This window comes from Kogia breviceps, chromosome 3 (assembly GCF_026419965.1).
Source record: "Kogia breviceps isolate mKogBre1 chromosome 3, mKogBre1 haplotype 1, whole genome shotgun sequence".
NCBI classification, from domain to species: Eukaryota; Metazoa; Chordata; class Mammalia; order Artiodactyla; family Physeteridae; genus Kogia; species Kogia breviceps.
In genome coordinates, this window is record NC_081312.1 from 112,234,373 (window position 1) to 112,260,747 (window position 26,375).

General features: G+C 39.5%; 1 protein-coding gene across 10 annotated transcripts in view; it reads right to left on the minus strand.

Annotated features, from left to right (window-relative positions):
* Window positions 1-26,375, minus strand: part of LRRK1 (leucine rich repeat kinase 1) — a 134,445-nt gene that overhangs the window by 92,943 nt on the left and 15,127 nt on the right. For 7 of the 10 annotated variants that reach the window (XM_067029481.1, XM_067029479.1, XM_067029480.1 and 4 more), the window contains one exon: window positions 1,528-1,691. The exons of 1 other annotated variant lie outside the window; for it this stretch is intronic. In XM_067029481.1, coding sequence (XP_066885582.1) covers window positions 1,528-1,691 — 164 coding nt within the window. The remainder of the gene's footprint in view (window positions 1-1,527; window positions 1,692-26,375) is intronic. 2 more of the 10 variants (XM_067029482.1, XM_067029484.1) reach the window with 1 other exon arrangement.

Genomic DNA, 26,375 nt, shown 5'->3' on the forward strand with positions numbered 1-26,375 from the left:
GGTGCCAAATGGACATGCCATGTTGAATCCTGGCTCTGCCACTTACCACCTATGTGTCTTTGGACAAGTGCCTTGACAGCACTGTACTCAAGTTCCCTCATAATAAAATGGGGATCATTACAACTGCCCTTAATCTCTTTCATGGAAGGCATTGAGGGAAGTGGGTATAAGTAACCCAGCTCACAGAGGGCAGCCATGCTAACAAATTTGTGAGTGGGCCAACCCATGAATGCATGGGCATGATATCACAACTAGGGCAGACTACTGACATAGGCAGAGGGAGGCACAGACTCCAGGCTGTCTGCTGAATAGCCCTCCTTGTAAGAGGCCACCCAGTGCCAACCCAAGGAGCCAACAAGTCTGACCTGCTCATGTGTGCATCCCAGTTCTCCCCATAAGAAGAGAGGCCTTTGGCCATATATGCTGTGAATTCATAATGGGAGGAATCGAAAATGCCCTTCCCTCAATAATTCTCAAGCACATGTACTTGCCAATTCCCCCCAAAAAATTCTCTTACAATTTTGAGAACAGGCTTAGTAATTGAGTTATTTCCAACTATTAATTATATGGAGACATTAAACCTGTGCTAATCAAAGTATTGCACACAAAACATCAATAAAGTGCTTCCATGGTTAACGGCCAATAAGAATTTCCCACAAGGACCAGAATGTGGCAATGGTCTTCTCAAGCTGTAGGTGGGCAAGAGGGTTGATCTCTACAAGCTTTTTGGAAAAGTTTGGCATGTGTTTCAAAATTTAAAAATTGCTCATACCCACATTCTCAATTCCTGTTAACCTAGGCTGAGAAAATATATTGACAATGAGAAAAGGATTAGGCAAAAAACATTCAATACAGCATGATTTATAGAAGTAAAAAATTAGAAACAGTACAAATATATAACCAAAAGGAATAGCCAGGTAAGTGACACTGTCTCTACTAGATGGAATGTCATGTAGCCATTGAAGGTGACGCTCATAAGGAACTTATACAGAAAATTGCTCATATATTATGTGAGAAAAAGCAGTATGCAAAACTATACATAAATAGGCTTGTATCTATATTAGAAACAATAGCAACGACAAAATGAATGTTCAGATCAGCAGCCTGGAAAAGAGTATACCAAAAATGCTAAGTGGGATTGTTTGGATGGATTAGGAATATGATTACATTTTTGTTCTTTATTTCTTTACTTTTATATATTTAAAAAAATTCTTTTTTGAGCATGTGCTATTTTTATAGTGGAAAAAAGTGTAAAAGAATATATCAAGTTAAACCTTCAGATTGCCATTTTGTCCTTTATATTTCTGTGACCCCCCTCCCTGTCCCCTGGGAAGGCTTAGGTGATGACAGGCTGAGAAGTCCACTCGAAAGGACAGGCACGTGTAAGTTTACATGAGAAAAAAGGTATTCAGAACACAATATAAATCTTCATTATGATTATAATGATAACAAGAAAACAACTTTAGTGGTAACCTTCACCCAACCTGGGTCCCCAGTTCTGGCCAGAGGGGCTGGCATTGACCTTACCTTTTCTAGCTGGGACGTGCTCTCATCACAAGCTTCTTTGAGCAGGTGCTGGGCTCTGCTGGCGTCTCCTCGCTTGTATGCGGCATGAATGCCTTCCGTCCTGGGGCTCTGTGCTGTGGGGTCGCCACCTGGCATGGATAGTTTATTGCCCATGTCCCCGGCATCTGGGTGGACAGAAGCGCCCACATAGCATGACCTTCACTGCCAGCGCTGCTGCTAGGAATCATCAGAGGGGAGAGTGGGATGTGCTCTCCAAGACATAAATCTGGAGGCTTTAGCAAGAGAAAGGGGTTGCCCTGAAATGCTGCCAATGTCACCAAGTACAGCAGACTTTGGCACCTGCACCCTGCTGGAGACCCGTCCTGCATGGGGCCATCTGTGAAGGCACGGGGAAGCTGAACACAACTCGGGGAATATTCTGCAGCTAGACAATGGCCTGGAGCAAGCGGGTCCAGGGCACCCGGGGCAGCTGCCTGGCAGGGAACTGCCAGGCTGACCTTACCAACAGCAACGGAGAAGCAAGGGCTTTGGTGGGAGAGCTGGTAGCCTGCCAAACTGTCCCACTGCTATATCCCTCAGAGGGATATGGTATCTAGTGGAGGAAGAAAGGCAGGCCAAATCCTGTGGGTGTGGAAATCTAGACCCTCTCTGCCTAGAAAACTCCACAAAGGCATTGGACTTAGAATGGCAGCCCTCATTCTATACTGTGCTGGGTCTGAAGATGCAGAAGTGAAAGCAGTCAGCCCTTAGAGCTCCCACTCTAGAATGCTTCATAATTAGGAGGTCTGTGGATCCCAAAAGGCTTCAGAGACTTCCTGCACATCCTAAAGTTGCACACAGAATTCTGTGTGTGTGTGTGTGTGTGTGTGTGTGTGTGTGTATACATTTCTCTGGGGAGAAATTCAAGGCTTCTACCAGATTTTCAAATGTGTTAGTGAACCAGAGTTAAAAGTTTTATCTCTACAGATATTACAGAAAAGACTGCAATGAATGAGGAGTTAAATTTTGATTGTGTTGAGTGACAGCAGAAACGGGGACAGAATTCTATCATTCTTGGCCAGGTTCACACAGCTTGTAAGAGGTAAACTGGGACTGAAGTTTGGTTCAACAGCTCTCGGGCTGGGGCTAAACCCACTCCATCTCTTTGCTACCTCTTTGAAGGGATAAAAAAAACAGGTTTTTTTAAATGTAAAAATGTAAATGCTGAGGAAGGTTGGCTTCCAAGCATTGACATCACAAAAGCAAATCACATTATAGCAGCTAACATTTGGAAAAATATTTTTTAATATTTATTTTCAATAGTATAAAAATTACATGCTTAGAAATAAATTTTTAAAAAGATGGACAAGATCTATACCCTGAAAGCTATAAAACACTGCTGAGAGAAATTAAACAAGACCTATATAAATGTAAAGAAATGTCATGTTCATGGATTAGAAGAATCAATATTGTTAAGATGTCAATTTCCCCAATTTTATCTATAGATTCAATGTAATCCCTACTATAATTCCAATAGGCTTTTTTGGGGGTAAAAATTGACAGTCTGATCCTCAAATTTGTATGAAAATTCAAAGGACTTATAATATCCCAAGCAATCTTGAAAAAAAGAAGAGTTGGAGGACATATACTACCTGATTTCAAGTCTTACTATAAAACTATAATAATCAAGGCAGTGTGGTAATAGATCCGTGGACCAGAATAGAAAGTTGAGAAATAGACCCATACTTGTACACCCAATTAATTTTTGATAAAGGGTGCCAACACAATGAGAAATGCAAAAATCTTTTCAATAAGTGGTGCTGGAACAACTGCACATCCATTGAATAAAAAGAGACTCGGACCCCTACTTCTCACCACACACAAAAATTACTTTGAGATGGATCATGGATTTAAATATAAAGGTTAAAATTGTAGCACTTCTAGGGAAAAAAAAATCACAGGAGAATATTTTTATGACTTAAGAGTAGGCAAAACTTCCTTAGATGGGACACAGAAAGTGAAAACCATGAAAAGAAAAAAAACTCCTAAGTTAGACTTTAACAAAACTTAAAACTTCTGCTCATCAGAAGGTTGATCTACCATTTAAAAACTATTTACTATTTGAAAATGAGTAGGCAAGTTACAAACTGGAAGAAAATATTTGCAAAACATATATCCACAAAAGGAATGGTATTCAGAAAATAGAACTCCTATAACTCAGTAATAAAGGACAAACAACCCAGTTAAAAATGAGCAAAGATTTGAACAGCAGAAGATATTCTAAAAGCTCAGTATTATTAGTCATTAGGGAAATGCAAGTTAAACACTACACTCCCACCAAAATCACTAAAATTTAAAAATACTGACAATACTTGGTGAGGATATGGAGCAAACAGAACATTCATATCTTATTGATTGTGTCTAAAATGGTACAACCACTTTGGAAACAAGTCGGGTGGTTTCTTACGAAACTAAGTATATACCTACCCTATGACTCATTTATTCTATTCTTAGGTATTTACCCAAGAAAAATATGTGTAAAAATTATATCCAGGAATGTTCATGGCAACTTTATTCATGGTATTTCCAAACTGTAAATAGCAAAGGTGTCCAACAACAGGAGAATGAATAAACAACTACTGTGGTATAGTAACTACTCAGCAATCAAAAGGAATAAATTACTGATCCATGAAATGACTGATAGGAATCTCAAAACACAATGTCGAGTGAAAGAATGACTACACAAAATGATCCCATTTATATTCTGCTCTAATCAGTGGTGGGAAAAAAATCAGAACAGGGGCTTCCCTGGTGGCACAGTGGTTGAGAGTCCGCCTGCCGATGCAGGGGACACAGGTTCGTGCCCCGGTCCGGGAAGATCCCACATGCCACGGAGTGGCTGGGCCTGTGAGCCATGGCCACTGAGCCTGCGTGTCCGGAGCCTGTGCTCTGCAACGGGAGAGGCCACAACAGTGAGAGGCCCGCGTACCGCAAAAAAAAAAAAAAAAAAAAAAAAAAAAAAAAGGGATTGATGGATGGATAGAAGAACAGATAGAAATGAGAGCAATTTTAGAAAATGTTAATGGTAAAATCTAGGTGGTGGGTATATGTATGTACATGGTTCAGTTCTTTCAGTTTCACTGTATGTTTGGAATTTTTCATAACAAAATATTGGGAGAAGTGAATCAGAATAACATACCCTAAATGGAAGGCCTGACATATGGCATACTGAACAAGCTCCACCACCAGCCCAGAAAAATCCGGCTCTGGAGAAAGGGGAAGACAAGTTGCTTACAGTAAAGCCCCTTGATACCATCCAGGGTCTTTACAGCTCACTCTAAGCCATCACTATTTCAAAGGCAACCATTCTGAAAATCCACGTTAAGTGGATTTCATGAGTGTCACACACAATCTGCATCCTTCCTGAAACACCAATACAAGACTGCTGTGTCTGAATGGAGATTACTGGTGGTTTTTGTTTTTTTTGGCTATGCATTTTTGGAAAGGGGTATCAAAAAAGGGCTTAGTGTGTAAGTGGTTAATAAGGCAGCTTCACATCCCATCACACACTAACAGTCCCCATTAATTATTAACAGTCAGAGACTAAGACATTTGAGAGTCAGCTGCAGGGAGAAGCCATTGGCGGGGTAAGAAGAAGGCAGAACCCACAGCCACGTCATCCATCAGAAGAGGCACTTAATTATGTCACTGCTCATCTTTCAGAATTAAACAAATATCTTCCTTATCTCTGTAAAAGACAGGTGCATGTGCATGAGGATGTATAAAGTAACCTCTTCTGTTCACATTAGGAACATAAATTTTAAAAGTTCACCTTTATGCCCAAGTTAAGCAACACTGAGAAGGTAGAACCAAGGACATAGGATGCATGTGAAATTACAAGGGTGGTTTTACTTTAACTTGATTTATAAATAATGCAACATATGTGGAATAAATGACATAGTAAGAAACAAGACTCTGCTCAGTTCTGTTTATATATATATATATATATATATATATATATATATATATATATATATATTTAATGCTGTGGTGTTTTCAGTTTGAATCTGATTTCCTTAAGTTGCATGGACAACACATGTACATTCTCACTGACCCAAGAGCTGGGGGGTCTGGTCCAATCAAATTGTTGGAAGGACATTATGGGAAAACATCAGGTAATGCATATGCATTTAATTTACTCTGTCAACTTCATTTAATTTCCTGAAATCATAAAGAGAATGGTTAACATATATTTAAATTTTTAAAAAAGACCAAAATGCTAATGATAAGTATTAATGATGGGCTGGGGGGAATTAGTGATAGGATTAGAAAAGATTTTTCTTTATTTCCTAAATTCCCTGTAATGGAATTATATGACTGCTTTATTTAAAACTTTAAAGAAGTTAGATAAGTAATAAAAGAATACATTCTCATTAAAAAAAATTAAATAGTACATACATTATGTAAGGCAGAACCCCTCCTCCCCACCATGAAACACCTTTTTTTAGAGGTAAATATATACTTTAATAGTAATTTTTTTTTACAAAAATACTACAGTTTTATATTTGAGAATTGGTGTCCTTTGGTTTAAACTTAAATTGGGGTAAGTGTATGTATGTATACTACTTGAGATTATTTAGTTATTTGTGCCTATTAATCAACCATTATCTGTAATTATATTCTTTTACACAGTAAAACATCACAGTTCTAAATAGATTTAAAATTCATACTAAAAATATAACCCCCCAAACTTACTGTATTTCAATACAATATTAATGTAGCAAACAAGTAACTAGGACTAGTAGGAAAATAATAGTAGAACATTAGAATGATTCAGTGTCAAATTTTTAAAAAAATCCTTTTTGTTCTTTATTACAATAGGTGTAATTATTTTCCTAAATAGCAATGAAAATTCCATGTACATATATATAAATCAACCAGGCATCTTAATTGTTTGGGTGATGGTTCTATCTAGAATTAATGTAAAGTTAATATGCATAACAAAGAAGGTAACGGAAAAACTAGGAGAAAGGGAAACCATTAGCACAGTTCTTTTTTATTTTTAAGGTTTGGTCAGTGTTACTTGTTTGTTTTTAGGAAAGTGTCAGTTAGTGACGGGGTGGGGGGTGGCATGGACATGTATACACTACCAGGTGTGGAGTGGATTGCTGGTGGGAGGCAGCCGTGTGGCACAGGGGGGATAGGCTCAGTGCTTTGTGACCACCTAGAGGGGTGGGATGGGGAGGGTGGGAGGGAGGGAGGCGCGGGAGGGAGGAGATGTGGGAGCATGTGTACATGTATGGCTGATTCACTTTGTTGTAGAGTGGAAACTGACACACCATTGTGGAGCAATTGTACTCCAATAAAAATGTTTAAAAAAAAAGTAATTAGAAGCAAGAACGAGTGAGGGGAAGCTATAAATGTAGTGAATGAGTAGCATTATGGATTCAACACATGTAGACTTACTCAAGAATACAATAAATATTTACAGTAAGCTGTGAGGTGATAAGTGAACATATTCCTGGTGGATGATAAATGTTAATATCTACACAGCCTGGTATTTAAATATGCTGGACACGGACAGTAAATTAAAGTTCATTATGTGAAAAAGTATTTGGTTAAAAAATATTTAAAAACCTATGAAACCAGAACATCATTTAGTCCTTGATAATCACTTACAATTTAATATTCTGTTTATAAAAAAATACTTTCAGTAACACTGTATATTTATTTCACATATTCAGCCATTTCTGGGAGAAATGTTTTTAGTTGCTAATAACTCAATCTCTAAATGTTATTTCTGTAATTCAAGTTTTAGAAAAACAAATCATTCTTACTACAGGAAAACTAACAAATTATTCTTCTCTTTTATTTTGGGAAAGTAATAAAACAGAATTCCATGAATGTTATAGAGTGATGTCTGGCTGTACAAGCCATGTCACTTACACTAATAGTTCACTGTGGGCTTCCCCATCTTAAAGAGAGTCCTCCTTTGTCTGCTGATTCTGAGTCTGTTCTGTCCTTACATCCTAAGGAGACATTCTTCCCTTTTCTTCTAGAACAGTATTTGTTAACTCATCCCTCCCAACCCAATAATCAGAATAAAATTCTCTCTCTACTGCTTTTTTCCTACAAATCTAGGACAATGGAGAGGTAATATGAAAGTGACTTTAATTCTATCAGTTCTAAATGTTGGTCTCTTACATATAGTACATATATTATACATTTAATTCTCTCATCCCTGTCAAAGAACGCATGCATGACAGAAGGCAAGTGCTCTCTCTTGATTTGAAATCTGTGGCATCCTCTGAACATCCTGGAAAAGACACTAACGTTTTACTTGAATATATACTTTTTAAAAAATTACATTTACCTCCATCAATAGAGTAGCAAAAGGTAAACATATATCTAATAACCCAGAGTTCACTGCAGAATAAACAAGAGTAAACTTTAGGATGCTACTGACCTGGTCATAATTGTTTAATGACCTTCCTGTGCCATCCTCCATCGAGTCCCTGTGCGGCCAAACCCGGGGATTGGGGGCTGTCCCTCCCCAGAGGTGACGCCCTCCTGGCACTGCAGTGGCTCACCCACTGTTGCCCTGGGCTTACCGGCCTCCAGCAAGAAGGATCCTTCTTTCTTTGCCAGCTGTCACTCTAGGGGTTTAGCCTCAGCAGCAGTTTTCATCTCTGGGTCACATTACGGTGAAATCCAACCCTTTATTTCTTCGGGGAAGAGGCAGAGGTTGGGGGTGTGTAGAGGGCGACATGACCCCAGGGTGACTCTCGGCAGTAATTCCTCACTGACTCCAGATGGCTGGTGCTCAGCCCCATCAAGCTAGGCCATCAGACCCAGCATCAGAAAAGAAAGCAAAGACAGCAGTGGCATTCACCAGGGGCCTGGCTCACGGCTCACGCAGAGCAGAGCTCCAGCCACGCAGGCTGAGCGTTTCTCATACCAGCAAAGCCTCCCAGCACAGATGTAAAACTTCTCTGTGGATATTCTCACCAAATCACTGGAAATGAATTTTTGTTAATAAAAGGGGCATGGGCAGTTATACCTATGAGCAGGCTGTGCAGAGGGAAATCGCACATAAAAGTGCAGTTTTCTTTAGAAACAAAACATACAATTAATTGTTAAGATTCCATGTTATGTCCACCTGACATGGTGAAAAATTTAATGAGTTCTAATATTTATTACTGGCCAGAGTGTGGTGAAAACTGTATACTTGTCAATGTGGGAAGGCTTACTGAGACAGGCTGGGACCTGGGACCCTTTGCTATAGTGCTGCAATGCTTGCACCTGGATATATGTCTTCTGGAGTTACAAAATACAAAGAAACTATAAGGGACTAAAAATAACTGCATGCATGTATACTTGGGGCAAATTATGGACAAAAAGATACAAAAGGACCAAAAAAAGCCAACTGCCACTTCTGAGGAGCAGGGAGCAAAAGTAGGGTACTGCGCATGCCCCCTGCACACAATACTACCAAAGAGGTGGGGAAAATACCTAAGCCACCCCTCCTGTTGAACCCCTGGACACACCCCTACCGTCACCCCATATAAGGGACCAGCTCGCCCCCCCTCAGGGAGCGGAGCAAGAAAGGGAAACTTGTTTGTTCTTGCTCCTCACTGCTGCATCAGAGATCCCAATAAAGTCTTGCTTGAATTTCTTGTCTGGCCTCTTATCAATTTCTATTGATTAAGGAAGGCCAAGAACACTGGTCGGTATCAACAGCAACACTATGAGTAGGTGTCATGGCTTCCATTTTACAGATGAGGGAGGCCAAGATGAAGACACTTCACAGTGACAGGCTGGCAAGAAGCAAGGGCAAGAGTGACAGCAGCAGGTCTTTGTGACCCTAGAGCCCATAGAAATCCTACTATTCTCCTTTCCAGTTTATTTTTTTTTCCCATAGGAAACATTTTAAAATTGAAGTATACTTGATTTACAATGTTGTGTTAATTTTTGCTGTACAGTAAAGTGATTCATTTATACAATATATATAATCTTTTTGGGGGGCAGGCGGGGGGGGGGCTTGCCATACCTTGTAATGTGCAGGATCTTAGTTCCCTAACCAGGGATCGAACCCATGCCCCCTTCAGTGGAAGAACTGAGTCCTAACCACTGGACCACCAGGGAATTTCCCTATACATTCTTTTTTTTAAAAAAAGAAATTTTTATTGGAGTATAGTTGCTTTGCAATGTTGTGTTAGTTTCTGCTGTGCAGCAAAGTGAATCAGCTAAATGTATACATCCCCTCGTTTTTGGATTTCTTCCCATTTAGGTCACCACAGAGCACTGAGTAGAGTCCCCTGTGCTATACAGTATGCACTCATTAGCTACCTATTTTATATATAGTAGTGTATATATGTCAATCCCCATCTCCCAATTCATTCCACCCCCCTTTCCCCCCTTGTATCCATACGTCCATTTTCCACATCTGTGTCTCTCTTCTTTCCAGTTTAATACTTGAAACAGACTGCATGTTTTGTCCCCCTAAATTTCATGTTAACCCTAATCCCCAGTATGATGGTATTAGAAGGTGGGTCTCTGGGAAGTGACTGGCTTATGAAGGTGGAGCCACCATGATGGGATTAGTGCTTTCCCAGAAGAGACAGAGACCTTACTTCTCTGTCCCACATGAGGACACAATGAGAAGATGGCTGTCTGCAACCAGGAAGTGGGTCCTCACCAAGAACAGAATCTGCCAGTACCTCATCCTGAACTTCCCAGCCTCCGACGTGAGAAATAAATGTCTGTTGTTTAAGGCACCCAGTCTCTGGCAATCTTATAGCAGCCTGAGCTGACGAAAATAGTAGAACCTCAAGATACTTCAAAATGAGGAGCTACCATGCAGACATTAAAACTGATGATAATGGAGACTAAGGAAAAGTACAGAAAAGACTTATACAATATTAAGCTAAAAGAATAGAATATGGAGCACAGACAGTGAAAAATGGAAAAAATATGTCACACAGAAGATTGGTTGACATCATTTGAAAATACACAAAGTGAAAGAATTTATTTTGGGAAAAAAAGAAGATTTCTAATGAGTATAGTCTATTATTTTTGTTTATACAAATTTAGTCTGCCTGTTTCTCTCTCTGTGTTTAGAAAGAAAAGCTGAGGAACACAAGTACACAATAGCAGCAGGTGAAATGATCAGGGATTTTTTTCTATTTGTGTTTTCCTGTGTTTGCCAATATCTTTCCCTTTTTCTCATTAGTTTGTATTGATTTTGAAATTAAGAAAAAGAAAACAATGAAGTGTATCCAGCACAAAGTTAACTACTTTCAGTCTGACTTAATGAACTAGTTCTTTGATGGTATTATTTAAGCTAATGCAACTCTTGGGTATACCAAGTCTTGACTCAGTTGCTCTGGAAACAAAGAGAACAAGAAAATTTCCCAGACAATAACTGGCAAAGGTGTCATGGACTTTAAAAGAGAAAATAAAATGGTCTATGATAACATTTAGTATATCATCAATTGGTACCATTTATTGAGTACTGCCAGATGCTATAAGAAACGCCCTGTATACATCTGCCTTCCTCCCAACACCCATGCAAGGCAGGGGTTCTCATCACCACTTTCCACCAGATGACCAGTGCTCCAGGTGATTAGTGAAAGTGCCTCCACCCAGCTCCTAACAGCAGAGCTGGGACTTGAACCCTCGGCACCTGTCGTCAAAGTCCAACCCCTTACTTCCCAGGCTGGGTGCGCCCAACCAAACATGGGGCAATTATTCAGAATGTAATGTCCTTGGCAAACATGTAGGAACTAAAAGGTGAGATGATTCTGTCTCATTAGATGGAAAAACCAGAGAGGATATGGAAACCAATTCCTCCATGAATTCACTAGCAGTGGAAGAAAGACACAGAAATACTGAGCTACAAAGATGAATTCTTTCCAACACTTAGTTCCTCTCCCCAAAATTCATTTCTTTATTGCTCATTCATTTTATAAACAATACTTACTATGTGCTGAGCTAGAGCCTGAGGACACACCTTGATGAGACAGGCAGGAAGAGCTAGAGTGTGAAGCTGTATTCTTCCCAGATTTTACTTTTTTATTGTAATTGAAGTATGGTTGATTTACAATGTTGTGTTAATTACTGCTGTATAGCAAAGTGATTCAGTTATACATATATACACATACATTCTTTTTTAAAATTATTTTCCATTATGGTTTATCACAGGGTATTGAATATAGTTCCCTGTGCTATACAGTAGGACCTTGTTGTTTATACCACATTTTACTTTTTTTTTTTTTTTAAAGAAGACTGGGTTTTAAATTTTTATTAATTTATTTATTTTGGCTATGATGCACGGCATGTGGTATCTTAGTTCCCCGACCAGGGATCAAACCGGTGCCCCCTGCAGTAGAAGTGCAGAGTCTTAACCACTGGACCACCAGGGAAGTCCAGATTTTACTTTTAAACATCTACAACAAATGCCATGCTCAAGAGACTTGGGATGGTCAACAGATACTGACCTGGTCAAGAAAGATGAACCATCCTTGTGAGGAAACAAAAATCACAGAAGTAAGACAGTTCCTTTATTTAATACTCACATAATATAAAAAGGTGCAATCTGAAGATATAAAAAGAAATAGTCATACTCTGATCTCTGGGGAGGTGATTGTGGGCTGGGCCCACTGAGGGCTGGGCCAACCTCTGTCACAGCAATCCTGCTTCCAGGGAAGTGACTAAGGGACTAATTCTATACATTTAAAAAGCACTGTGCAGGGATTTCCCTGGTGGTGCAGTGGTTAAGAATCCACCTGCCAATGCAGGGGACACGGGTTCGAGCCCTGGTCTGGGAAGATCCCACCTGCCGCGGAGGAACTAAGCCCTTGTGCCACAACTACTGGGCCTGTGCTCTAGAGCCCGCAAGCCACAACTACTGAGCCTGAGTGCTGCAACTACTGAAGCCCATGCGCCTAGAGCCTGTGCTCCGCAACAGGAGAAGCCAGTGCTCACGCAACTAGCAAAACTCACGTGCAGCTAAAAATAACACAACTAAAAATAAACACAGCTAAAAACAACACAGCTAAAAATAAATACATAAAATAAATTTATTTTAAAAAAGCACTATGCAGGAAAACAAAAGGAAATATGCATAAAGATGCTGATTTCTGTATGGTTTAGTATAGCAAAGAATGGTGGTTTTGTCAATTATGAGATGCATTAAAATGCTTATCATATCGAGCACATGGAGAGACCCTGCAACACAGGAAAACTGACCGGAAGGAAAGACCCCAGATGATAACTTTGGTTTTTCTCATATGATGGAATTTGAGGTGATCTTTTCCCCTTTCCTCTATTTTCCAGTTATTTCTCTGTTACTGCTATAATGGAAAAATAGTTTTTTAAAATACACTTTTCAGATTAACAAAGTGAAATTTCTAACTAAATCCAAACTCCTCTTGGCAAAGATGGACACAAGGAAAGAAGAAAATATCTCAATCCAGAGGGAAATTTAGGATGAGGCACCAAGATTTTTCCAGTAGTGTCTTTTACTGAGAACTGTGAACCATGCTAATACATGTGGCAACAGAAATAGAACTGTACTCAAATGAGAAGACTTGGGTTCAAGTCCCAGTCTATTGCTCAACAGCTGCATGGTCTTGGCAAGTATTTGAGATGCCTGAATCTTGTCATCTTCTTGTGAAAAACAAAAATGAAAACAAAATCCCCAAACAAAAAATGACACATATAACAATATTGCAAAATGCATGCTCCCCAAAATAAAAGGACCGGCACACAAATGGGTGTTATTTCCATGATGCCTGTCTCCTTTCCCCAACTCCAGGCAACTGTGAGGCACTGACACTGCACCCCCACTTTCTCTGTGGCCCTCAGGCTCCCTCAGCCTTCACTCTTGTGTCTCTCCCTCCTGGAAGGAGCCCCACCCCTTCCCTGCTTCCAGGCCCAGTATGGATGCTACCCCCCAGGGAGCCTTGGGGCCCTTCCCATGGGCTTCCTTCTCCTCCCTCTGTCTGCACCTGGCCTGACTGGGACTTCCCCTGTTGTAAGGATCTGTCTGTCTCCTTTCTGCTTGGTGGTGCCGGCAAGCTGGGCCTGCAGATACTCAATCAGCATCGTGTGTCCCTAGCACTGTGCCATGCACATAGTAGGTGCTCATGAACAACTTCTTGAATTCAACTCACTGGGCTTCCAGAGCTCTCTGTGTGTCAGTGAGGGGTTCACTCTAATCTTGCCCATCTGCAATATCATTCAGGATGGCCACAAGGCACAGAATTCTCCTGGTAAAAGAGAAGGACACCTTCAGGCCCTTCTGGATTTTCCTTTCCACCAATTCTTCTTTAAATGCTTGATAAAATTCACCAGTGAAGTCATTTGGGCCTGGCTTTTCTTTGTGGGGCATTTTTAAAATTATTAATTCAATCGCTCTACTTGTTATAAGTCTGTCCAGATTTCCTATTCTTTCTTGAGTCAGTTTAGGTAGTTTGTGTCTTTCTAAGGATTTATCCACTTCATTTAAGGTACTGAACTTGCTGGTGTACAATTGTCCATAGTATTCTCTTATAATTATTTTTTATTTATGTACAGTTGTCAGTGATGTCCCCTTTTCATTCCTGATCTTAGTAAGCTGAGCCTTGTCTCTTATTTTTCTTGATCATTCAAAGTGAAAATTTGTAAATATTTTTTTCAAAGAACCAACTTTTGGTAGGTTTCTCTGATTTTCTCTATTGTTTTTCTAATCTCTATTTCATTTATTTCTGCTCTAATCTTTGTTCTTCCCTCTGCTTGCTTTGGGTTTAATCTGTTCGTTCTTTTCTAGTTTCTTAAGATGGAAGGTTAGGATATTGATTTGAGATCTTTCTTCTTTTTTAATATAGGTGGGAACAGCTATAAATTTCCTTCTAAGCACTGCTTTACCTGCATCCTCTAAGTTTTAGCATGTTGTGTTTTGTTTTCATTCATATCAATGTGAGCTCTAATTTCCCTTGTGATTTCTTCTTTAACTCACTGGTTATTTAGGAGCATGTTGCTTCATTTCCACATATTTGTGAATTTCCCAAATTTCCTTCTGTTATTGATTTCTCATTTTATACCACTGTGGTCAGAGAACATATTTTGTTTTATTTCAATCCTTTTAAATTTATTGAGCCTTGTTTTATGGACAAACACAATTTAAACACATAAGGAAAAATCTCCACAAAACTCTATGTGTCCTAAAACACACAAACTAAATAAAAGGACGAATGACAAATGAGAAAAGAAAATTAGAATGACCAATTAGAAAAGAAAACCCTATATTACAGACAAAGGGTTAATATGATGAAAGAAGCATACTCTTACATTGCTAGAGGGAAAACAAAATTGCACAACCTCCATGGAGGGGAATTACTAATACCTGGCAAAAATACATCTGCATTTTCCCTCTTAGCCCAACACTCTGTATTTTAGACATTTATGCGAAAGATACAACAGCAAAAATGCAAAATGATGTCTACACAAGACTATTTATTGCAGGGGAAACAATCTGGATGTCCATCTATAGAGAACTGGCTATAGAAACTATGGGACTTCTGTAATCAGAGTCCTATGCAATGGTAAGAAGGAAAGAGAAAGAGTTCTATATACTGGGGCATCATCTACTACTGTTTTGTGATTCTCAGGGCAGCTCCCATTACCTCCCCCCTGGGTGGGACACCCAATATCCCAGCCCCCAATGACCCTGTGTGCTGGGTCTGCTCACCCCATCCTAGAGCTGGGAAGGCAGAGGCTCAGCTGAGGGCAAATGAGGAGCCTGAATTATGCCCCAAATTGGCAGCTCTGGCACAGTGCAGAAGAACAAGTGCAGCACTTGTGGTTCCTGGAAGAGGGAGAGGCCCATGCCCTGTGCTTATGGGTAACTGCCAAGGATTCTCCCCATGCCCGTCCATAATCTCCATGCATCCTTAAGTACTGATGGTGAGGAGAAAACCTGCAAGGAGTTGTCCTGCCTCTATCTCCTCATTCTCCTAGGCAGAGTGCACTTTTCTGGTGCAGGGCGGGCAGGGCAGGCTGCTGAGGTGTCTGCACTGGAAAGATCAGAAGCAGGGCAGATAGACAGACATATACTCACCAAGACAAGACAGGTTGGCTTTGGGGGAAATACCTGGAGGTCTCTTGAGAATACAAGATTAGAGATTGAGGATAGAGACTGCATTTTGTGAAATTCTGGGAAAGATCTGGGCAAAGGAGTTCAGAGGCTTGGCTGTATGCTTTAAATGGAATTCCCTGTGGATGTCCTGTTGAGAAACTTCAGTAAAGATTTAAACTTCTTTTTGATTTTGTTTTAAGATTCCAGGCTGGAGTTTCCTTGGAATACAGAGGCTATGAGTGATTTCCCTGCCTCTCACATATATATTCACTTCTCCTCTTCTTCTTTTTTAACAAATGGAATATACTATGGTTATGTTCTACAACTTGCTTCCCTCACTTAAAAGTTCTGTGTCGGCACATGGAGATCCAGCATACTTGTTTTCATGGTAGCCCTTTGTCCTCATTGATGGACATTTAGGGCATGTCTAGTTCTGTGTAATCCCCTTCAGTGCTGTGCTGAACATCCCTACATGTGCATTTCTCACCTGAACTGTATCTCCAGGTTAAATTCCTAGCAGTGGAAGGAGCAGAGGATATAGTCAGCCTTGATTTTTATAAAGATTGCCAATTTGCTTTTCCAAAAGTTGCATCAATTATATCCTTACTTAATTATCAGCTCAATATTAGTTTAAAATAAAATATGAAAAACAGCAGAAGTTATATCTTTGCTGTTCTAAATAATATCAAACTTCCTGACTGTTTCCAATCTGCAAAGCAAAATAACATATCTCATAATTGATTTTGGTTTCCATTTCTTTCCACATGAATGACATTCAGCATATTTTCATGTTTACCCATCATCTCTACCTTTTTCAATGAACTAAACTCTTTAATTCTATTTTTTGGTTCATTTGAAAATTGGAATATTCTTTCTATCATTGATTTGGCAGTGCTCTTTGTGGTATATGCTGAAGATAGTTTTTACCTATTTGTTGGTTGTCACTTGAGAGACTTTTCTACAGAATAGCTCTAATTGTTATGTAATCATTTTATTAATCTTCTGTTTTATGATATCTGGGTTTTGTGCTGTGCTTAGGAAAAAGTCCCTCTCCCTCCAAAATTATTTTAATTTATCATTTTCCTAGACTTTTAATGGTGTTCATTTTTATGTTTAAATATTTGATTAATCTGAAATTGATTTTGGTGTGGAAGTGAGAAAGCAATATGTTATTTTTGTCCTATTGCCAAGTGAACTTTCTTTTCTGGACTAATTTGAAATCCTAAATAGTAAAGCAAAAGCAATGTACATTTGGACCTATTTTTTTTTTTGGCCGTGAGGCATGTGGGATCTTAGCTCCCCAACCAGGGATCGAACCTGCCTTGGAAGGTGAAGTCTTAACCACTGGACCTCCAGGGAAGTCCCATTTTGCCTTATTTTTGAGTTGCTACTCTGTCCCATTGCTTTTCCTGTCCTTTCCCTTTCTAACTCTCCAACACATTTCATTACTGTGGCATTGTAACAATTCAAACATATGATGCAACTACTCTGCCCTCCTCTCAACTGACCTCCTCCTCATTTGAATCTTCTTGGCTATTCTTATATGCTTATTTTTCTAGGTAGAATTTATTATTCTTTGTTCATGTTCTAAAAAGAAATCCTGTTTGTATTTTAACTGCAATTGTACTGAATTATAAAATCAACATGTAGAGAATTGACATATTTACAATGTTGTCTTCCTATCCAAGAGGACTATATGTCATTTTAAAAATTGAAGTACAGTTGACTTACAATATTATATTAGTTTCAGGTGTACAATAATAGTGATTCAATATTTTTATAGATTATACTCCATTTAAAGTTATTATACAATATTGGTTATATTCCCTGTGCTGTACATTACTCTCATGTATCTTATTTATTTTACACCTAGTAGTTCACACTTCTTCCTCCCCTTCCTTAGTCTTGTCTCCCCCCACCCCCTCCCCTCTGGTAACCACTAGCTTGTTCTCTGTAGCTGTGAGTCTGTTTCTATCTTCTTATATTCACTTGTTTGTTTTATTTTTTTAGATTCTACATATAAGTGAAAACATACAGTATTTGTCTTTCTCTGTCTGACTTATTTCACTTAGCATAATACCCTCCAGGTCCATCCGTGTTGTTGTAAATTGCAAAATTTCATTCTTTTTAATGGTTGAGTAATATTCCATTGTACATATATGCCACATCTCCTTTATCCATTCATCTATTGATGGACACTTAAGTTGCCTTCATATCTTGGCTATTGTAAATAATGCTACTGTGAACACTGGAGTGCATATATCTTTTTGAATTAATGTTTTCATTTTCTTTGGATATGAACCCAGGAGTGGAATGGCTGAATCATATGGTAGTTCTATTTTTAATTTTTTGAGGAACCTCTATACTGCTTTCCATTGTGTTTGCACCAATTTACATTCTCACCAACAGTGCACAAGGGTTCCCTTTTCTCCACATCTTTGCCAATATTTATTATTTGTAGACATTTTGATGATTTGATGATAGCCATTCTGACAGGTATTAAGGTAGTATCTCATCGTGGTTTTGGTTTGCATTTCTCTGATGATTAGTGATGTTGAGCATCTTTTCATGTGCTTGTTGGCTATCTGTATGTCTTCTTTGGAAAAATGCCTATTCAGGTCCTCTAAGCATTTTTTAATCAGGTTTTTTTTTTTTATAGTGAGTTGTATGAGTTCTTTATGTATTTTGGATATTTACCCCTTATCAGATTTACTTAAATATTCTTAAAGTTTCCTTCATACGACCCTGTATATTTATCATGATTTCCCCTAGACAGTGTACATTTAATTTATATTAATTTAATAATTAAGAAAAAAGCAAAACATTTCTACTTATAGCCCCTTGGACATTCAAAGTTCTCATTTCAGTTCTTCTGTGCTTGTAAATTGATCTGGATAGGGCATCTAGTTACCCACTATATACAATGTCAATGTGAAGAGCTCCTAGGAAAGATAAGGAAAGATCAACAAGGTCCTAGAAGTTGATAAGCAAAAGATATGAAGAGAGAGTTCAAAAAAGGTAAATATAACCAGCTCTTACACACACTAAAACATGCTAAGCCTCACTTATCATAAGAGAAATGCATATTAAAACTATACTGAGACACCATTTTTCACATATCAGATTAGGAAAAACCAAAAATTTGATAACAAACACTGTTGTCAGGCCTACAGGGAAACAGGCAAGCACATACATTGTGTAGGATGGGTGTAAACAGGAAAAACTCCCATGGAGGGTGATTTGGCACTATCTGGCAGATTTTCAGAAGCATATGTCCTTTGACCCATCACTTTGAGAATTTATTGTGTAGATATGCTTGTATACATGTGAAAAGACATCACAGGATTTTTTGTTATAATAAAATATTAAGAATAGCCCAAATGTCCAGTAAAGGAGACTGCTTACATAAACTGAGGTATAACACAATAGAATTCTGTGCATTTTTCAAAAGAATGATTATGATGATGATAATAGTACAAATGTGTGAAAGAAACAGGCAAGGTACAGAACAGTGTGTGTGATCAGCTACACACTGTATAAAAGGGAAAATAAGAATCTATATTTGTTTTACTTGTATACACATAAAGACATTCTGTAAGGATGTAAAAATCAAAGAATGGTTTTTGAGCTGTGTGACTATATTCAAACAACTAAAGTTTTAAGATCTTGGCAAGGAAAAATACATGAAGTCATTTGCTCTGCCTTTTCCTCTGCATGTCTTCAGGCAGAGATACACACCCTCGAGTTCAAACAACAAAAATTGACTCCAGCTGATTTGCCTCAAAACAGGGGCTGCCATCTGCCTTCTAAATCCCAAAGCAGGCACACCAAAAAAGCAACAAGCCAGGATCAGGGGTCCTCTGTACCTCTCAGAGTTATGAGTTGATGTATTTAACTCATAGATTTGAAGGGAACCCCTTGGGTGATTACAACGTGGCCTCTGAAAAGTTAAAAGCAAACACCACAAATGTATCTGCGTAAAAGATAATGCTTAACAGAAGCAAACGCCTGCAGCCTCACCCTTTTGCCCTGAGACAAAAACACAGAGAAGATCTTCAGTCTGAGCAAGAGTTTACATTCCTGGGTGCCGCACTCCTCTGCGGCTGGGTTTGTAGCCTGTGGCTGAGTTGGACCAGACCACTCTGTGATTGCCACATTCACAGCTATTTTCCTCTATGGAAATGCCCACTCACATAGTACAAACTTCTTCAGTTAATACAAACCCTGGCCAGACAACAATATGGCCCTTTGTTTTTATGAGTGATATTCTGATTATTAAAGCAAGAAGCTCCATGATTCCTCAGAAACCGCAAACATCCCAAGAATGCCTGGGTTTTGCTACTGTGGCCCTTTGCCCACCGAAACCTTACTCAGCCATCACTATTTCTCGATGAGTTCAAGGCACTCCTTATGGACAGCTTTCAGCTGAACATTTAAAAGATACTCATGAATATTAGAACTTCAAGCTTTAGTAGGAAACAAACAGATTTTGCTAATCTGGTAAAAAAAAAAAAAGCATTCTGAAGATAAGGCGAGGATAGATTTTGACTTTAATGAAAACATTTTCAATTAAAACTTAAACAGTTTTAATTAAAACAATTTTGATGATTAGATTAGGGGTCATCACATTTCAGTGATAGACACTTTCAAAAATGAGGACTGGACACGTTGTAAATTCCATGCTTTCTATGGCTTCAAGCCCAATAAAATCAAAGACCTCCCATTTTTAAGGACCTCCCCATTTTTATCAGTGTATTATTATTATCAGTTTCAGTTAACAGAACTAGAGTCCAGGTGAGGCTACATAATTTACTGAGTAACTACCAAGCATGCACACTTCACATGGTGCTAAGCATTCTGCAAACAGATTCTAACCATTTCTGTGTTACAGACAAGGACTGGGGTGCAGAGGGACCAGGATTTGAACCCAGCTCCTTCCTACAGCAAAATCCACATCCTTGACACCATCACTCAATTTCCCCTGCAAATTGCACACCTCAGAGATGCCAAGGAGATGCTGGGAGATAGGATCCATACAGCAGGCTGAGCCCTGGCTGTAGCCACAACCTCCTGCCCCAAGTCCTTAAAAGTTTTATATATATATATATATATATATATATATATATATATATATATATATATACCAAACTCAACAAGCCATGTGAACACAGAAAACAAGAAGGAGGCCTAATAGGTCCAGAAACCATCGTGCATGAAGTAGGCAAGGTTCAGGAGTGCTCCAAGGCTGCCTGGAGGGCATACGGGAAGCAAGGCCCCCAGAGCCACCAGCAAGGGGACTGCTCAGAGGGAAAACCCACAGTAAGCCTTTCACCAACCTGCGCCAGGCAGTGGGAGGAAGAGGTTTCTGCCCGCTGTGCACTAGAGAGGAAGTGTGGAAACTTAGGTGGTGGGTGACACTCAGGCAGCTTGTGGAGCCCCCCACCCAGAAGACATACTCTGGGTGCACCCCCAGGACAGCCCACTTCAGTCTCCCTGCCCCCCTATCTGCAGGCTGCATTGACCAAAACTGCGTTCACAGACAGCTATGGGGAATCCCAAACACAAAGATCAACATCCAACCATGTACCCACAAACATTTGAGGAAGATGAACGCCATAAAGGAGAAGCACCCAATTCCGATAACACAGCCTGCAAGCAGGGCAGGAAGAGACCCCTCCCCACCCCCATCCCTACACACAGAAAGTAAAGCTAAATTAAGTTCCCTGCTTATTTAGCCAAGGACCCAGTGCCACAGGGAGCATGTTGACCCCCCAGGGCAGGAGAGGATGAGGCATATCCCACCGCAGTTCCCCCTTGGGCCTCAGAGTCCCCAAGGGGAAGTGAGCAGTTGACAGTGACTGCTTAGGCAAGGTAGGGTCTTGTTGACAGTGACAGCTTAGGCAAGGTAAGTTCTTGCCAGATCTGAGAGCCTGCATCTCTTGCTGCACCCTTACATTACTGCTCAGTGGGAAAACCTACACAAATAACCCAGTCACTGAGATAAGGGAGTGTGGACAAGCTCTGGACTCTCTAGTTGATGATTAACTTGCTATCAGCAACCACTACCCTCATCTGGGAGGAAAAGATTGAGTCAGTGCCTGAGTTTCCCTAAGCAGGATCTCGGGTTCTGGCTTTCCAGAATCTCAGGGGCCCATCTCCATCTAGTACCAGTGTTAGTAAAGCAAGAACAAGACCTCAGAATAAATATGACTGATGTTTTGGAGAGATACAGGAGGATGCAGCATCCATACACAAGAATTGACTGAAAAGCTGGGAGATTAAAACAAAAGAGTTGATCTGTAAAACACAGTAAGTGGGTGGCAGAGTATAATGGACAGAGCTAGAGGACAAATCAGCAATATGTACAGAGGGTGCAGCAGCAAGACACAAAGAAGTTAAAGTACAGACAAAAAACTTAAAGAGACATGGAAGATGATCCTTGATGTTTTACAAAACGTGTCTAATAAGAATTCCAGAACCATGTACTCAAAAAGAAACATTCTCAAGTTGAAAAAAAGATGAGTTCTCAGAACTTACAGCATACTACTGAAGAAGCTGAAGAGGGGACGAGTGAATTTAGGAAAAAGAAGAAAATACAGATAAAAGCAAAAATTAATTAAATAGAGGGACTTCCCTGGTGGTCCAGTGGTTAAGACTCTGTGCTCCCTGGAGAGAGTATGGAGAAAAGGGAACCCTCTTGCACTGTTGGTGGGAATGCAAATTGATACAGCCACTATGGAGAACAGTATGGAGGTTCCTTTAAAAACTAAAAATAGAACTACCATATGACCCTGAAATCCCACTACTGGGCGTATACCTTGAGAAAACCATAATTCAAAATGAGTCATGTACCACAGTGTTCATTGCAGCACTATTTACAATAGCCAGGATATGGAAGCCACCTAAGGGTCCATCGACAGATGAATGGATAAAGAAGATGTGGCACATATATACAATGGAATATTACTCTGCCATAAAAAGAAACAAAATTAAGTTATTTGTAGTGAGGTGGATAGACCTAGATTTGTCATACAGAGTGAAGTAAGTCAGAAAGAGAAAAACAAATACCGTATGATAACATATATATATGGAATCTTAAAAAAAAAAAAGGTTCTGAAAAACCTAGGGGCAGGACAGGAATAAAGATGAAGACTTAGAGAATGGACTTGAGGACATGGGGAGGGGGAAGGGTAAGCTGGGACAAAGTGAGAGAGTGGCATTGACATATATACACTACCAAATGTAAAATAGATAGTTAGTGGGAAGCAGCCGCATAGCACAGGGAGATCAGCTCTGTGCTTGTGACCACCTAGAGGGGTGGAATAGGGAGGGTGGGAGGGAGACACAAGAGGGAGGGGGTATGGGGTTATATGTATACGTATAGCTGATTCACTTTGTTATACAGCAGAAACTAACACAACGTTGTAAAGCAATTATACTCCAATAAAGATGTTAAAAAAAAGAATTATCGTTCTGAGACTTACAGAAACTTTCTAATATAATAAAACACTCCAATGTTAAACTTAAAAAAAAAAAAAGACTGTGCTCCCAAGGCAGGGGGCCCGGGTTCTATCCCTGGTCAGGGAACTAGATCCCGCATGCCGCAACTAAGAGCCCGAATGCCACAAAAAAGATCCCCAACGTGGCAAAGTAGATCCCGCATGCTGCAACTAAGATCTGGCGCAGCCAAAAAAAAAAAAAAAATTAATTAAATAGAAACCAAAGAGTTTTTGTCCTCCATCTTGGTGTGTGTGGTTGACTCTGTTCCTCGCCCTGTCCTCTCCCAAGACTTTCAGGATCAAGCGATTCCTGGCCAAGAAACAGAAGCAAAATCGTCCTATTCTCCAGTGGATTCAGATGAAAATGTAATAAAATCAGGAACAACTCCAAGAGAAGACATTGGAGAAGACCCAATCTGAGTCTATAAGGAATCACACATGAAATGGCACACGTATTTTTGCTGTATCAAGGTCATGTGCATCTTAACCATATCACTCTGAAAACCACTACTATTTGGACAGCTGGATGTGTTTTATTGGGAAATTAATTTTCCTCTTTGTTTCAATGTTTCTGCACTAGTGGGTTGGCTCAGTAATAAATATGTGAGATCTTTCGTTGGAAAAAAATAAATAGAAAGCAAAGAAACTAAAAAAAGCAACAACAAACCCCAAAGCTGCTTCTTTCAAAGGACTCATGAAACAATCTTATTGAAAGATTGATCAAAAAAATAAGAAACGGGGGTGGGGGGTAGCAAAAGTACGGACAGTATCTGGAATGAGAAAGGAGACAAAAATATACACTAGAGAATTAAATCATGAGAAATGGCAGATGGCAGGTCTGGGACAGGAACTGGACCACAGGAGCCTGGAATATCTTGTCACATCAGAAAGCAAGGATGTTATCAAAGACTCCTGGGGTCATGTCAAAAGATAGAGAAACCAACCCAAAGGGGCTTCTGCTGGCAAAAGATGAATAATTTTAGCATCAGAAATAAAAAAGTAAAAATCCATGAATGAGTAATAATACTAAAAGGACACACTTTATCGGTCACCTTTGAAAGATGCTAGGGAATTGATCCATTTTCAGAAAATGGAATAATTAAAATAAGGGAAAGATTCATTCATCCTGACTTTCACATACAAACTGTATCTCAAGGTACCACAGAGTTGACGGGAGAAAGTCCTTCTTTAGATATAGATTTCAGCTAGATGAAGAAAGAATGATAGACTTAAAATATCATCACTTCACAACCCCAAAGAAATAATTGATATAAAGCAACGATTGATGACTGATAAAATCATTAGGTGAAAAGCTGAAAAACCATTACAACCTTTATGATGAAGTATCCTGCTGACAACACCAAAATTACTGAAAAATTTGAACAGCAAAGAGAGACAACTAGACATCATTTGACTCCTGTGGTGAAACAATAGGAAATACATAACACTAGTTATTTAGTGTTCTTGCCAAGTCTTACTGAATGTAATCAAGCCTCTGGATCTATGAAAGCACAGAGGAGCACCACATGGGATGCAATCACTAAAATCCAGACTGTGGGAAACTACAAAGGATAAGCAATGTGGTTTTATCAACAATTAAATTGCAAGGAAAAAGGAAGTGAGGGAGAAAGGTAGAAATTAAGAGACTCAGTAACAAACCTGATTCAAGTCAACCATTGATAAAAATAAATTATGAGACAATTAAGGGCATTAGAATGCTGACTAGATATCTGATGTTATTAAGCCCATATTATTTATTTTTAAAAATGTATATAAAATGTACTGAGGTTGGACTTTTTTTTTTTTTGCGGTACGCGGGCCTCTCACTGCTGTGGCCTCTCCCTTTGCGGAACACAGGCTTCAGACACGCAAGCTCAGCGGCCATGGCTCACGGGCCCAGCCGCTTCTTGTCATGTGGTATCTTCCTGGACCAGGGCACAAACCCGTGTCCCCTGCATCGGCAGGCAGACTCTCAACCACTGCGCCACCAGGGAAGCCCTGGGTTGGACTTTTTTTAAACACTTCTTAACATATGATGTTTGGAATTGGGTTCTAAATAATCTAGAGAGGAACGGAAGGGAATATGAATCGATCAAGGTTGGCTATGTGTAATAATTGCTAAAGTTCGGGCAATGGATACAGAGAGGTCCATTACAGTATTCTCTCACTTTTTTGATGCATTCAAAATTTTCCATAATATAAAAGATGGAAGAAAAAACAGATAAAAACATAACAATTTCAAAATTCTGCCTGGGCTAAGGATTTAAGAAAAGAAAAAAGCCATTTTGAATCTAGGCCTAAGAAACTGATTTCTGAGGGAAAGAAAGAGAGAGGAAACTATTTTCTCTGATTCTTTGGAAGAAAGGAGAACTGGAAAACTAGGGACCTGAGTAGGAGGGAATACTTTTCACTGTATTCCCTTTTGAATTTTATATCGAGTATATGATATATCTATGAAAACAAAATGATGTCATCTAAAAACATATTTTAAATCCTGAAGCCACTAGGAACTTTATGCTAATACATTTGAAAATCTATATTAAATGGGTGACTATCTAGAAAAATGTATTCACAAAATTAACTCAAGAAGAAATGGAAAATTTAAATAAACCTACAGTCTTTAATGAAATGGAATCAATAATTTAAAAGTTTACCCATAAAAAAGCACCAGGCCTAGATGGTTTTATAGGTAAAAGGTTTTATCCAGCTTCTTGGAAAATAAAGCTCTTATACAGTACAAACTTAGTGTTGATTAAAAAATTAAATTACAAAACGATTGGCACAGTATGAAAATATTTATTTTAAAATCTTAAATATGGAAACTGTTCTAAAAAGAGCAGGACTGCCCAAACGTGACTCCGGTTGCCACTCCTCAAACCTGGACAATGAGCCAGCTGAGGGATGCCCACTTCTCCCAGCTTAAGGGATGGCATCCAAGCTCAGTTTCCATGGGTCTAGTGCCTGGAGGTTCTATAACATACCACAGCCCCAAGTGATCCCCTATAGGCAGCCAGCACCCACACTGCCACGTCATGAACAGGCTAGCCTCTGGGAGTGGAGATCCATGCTGGACCCTCTGCTGAACTGGAACCCACTCCCATGCAGCAGATGCCCTGGCAAGCCTCCCTGTGAGAAGATGAGAGACTGGGGACCACAGGCCACCCATCCTGCAGACCCAGGCTTTGTGATTTCCTCTCCCTCAATGAAGCCTCTTCCTTAACCCAGGAAGGTAATGTTATAGAATTTTTGCT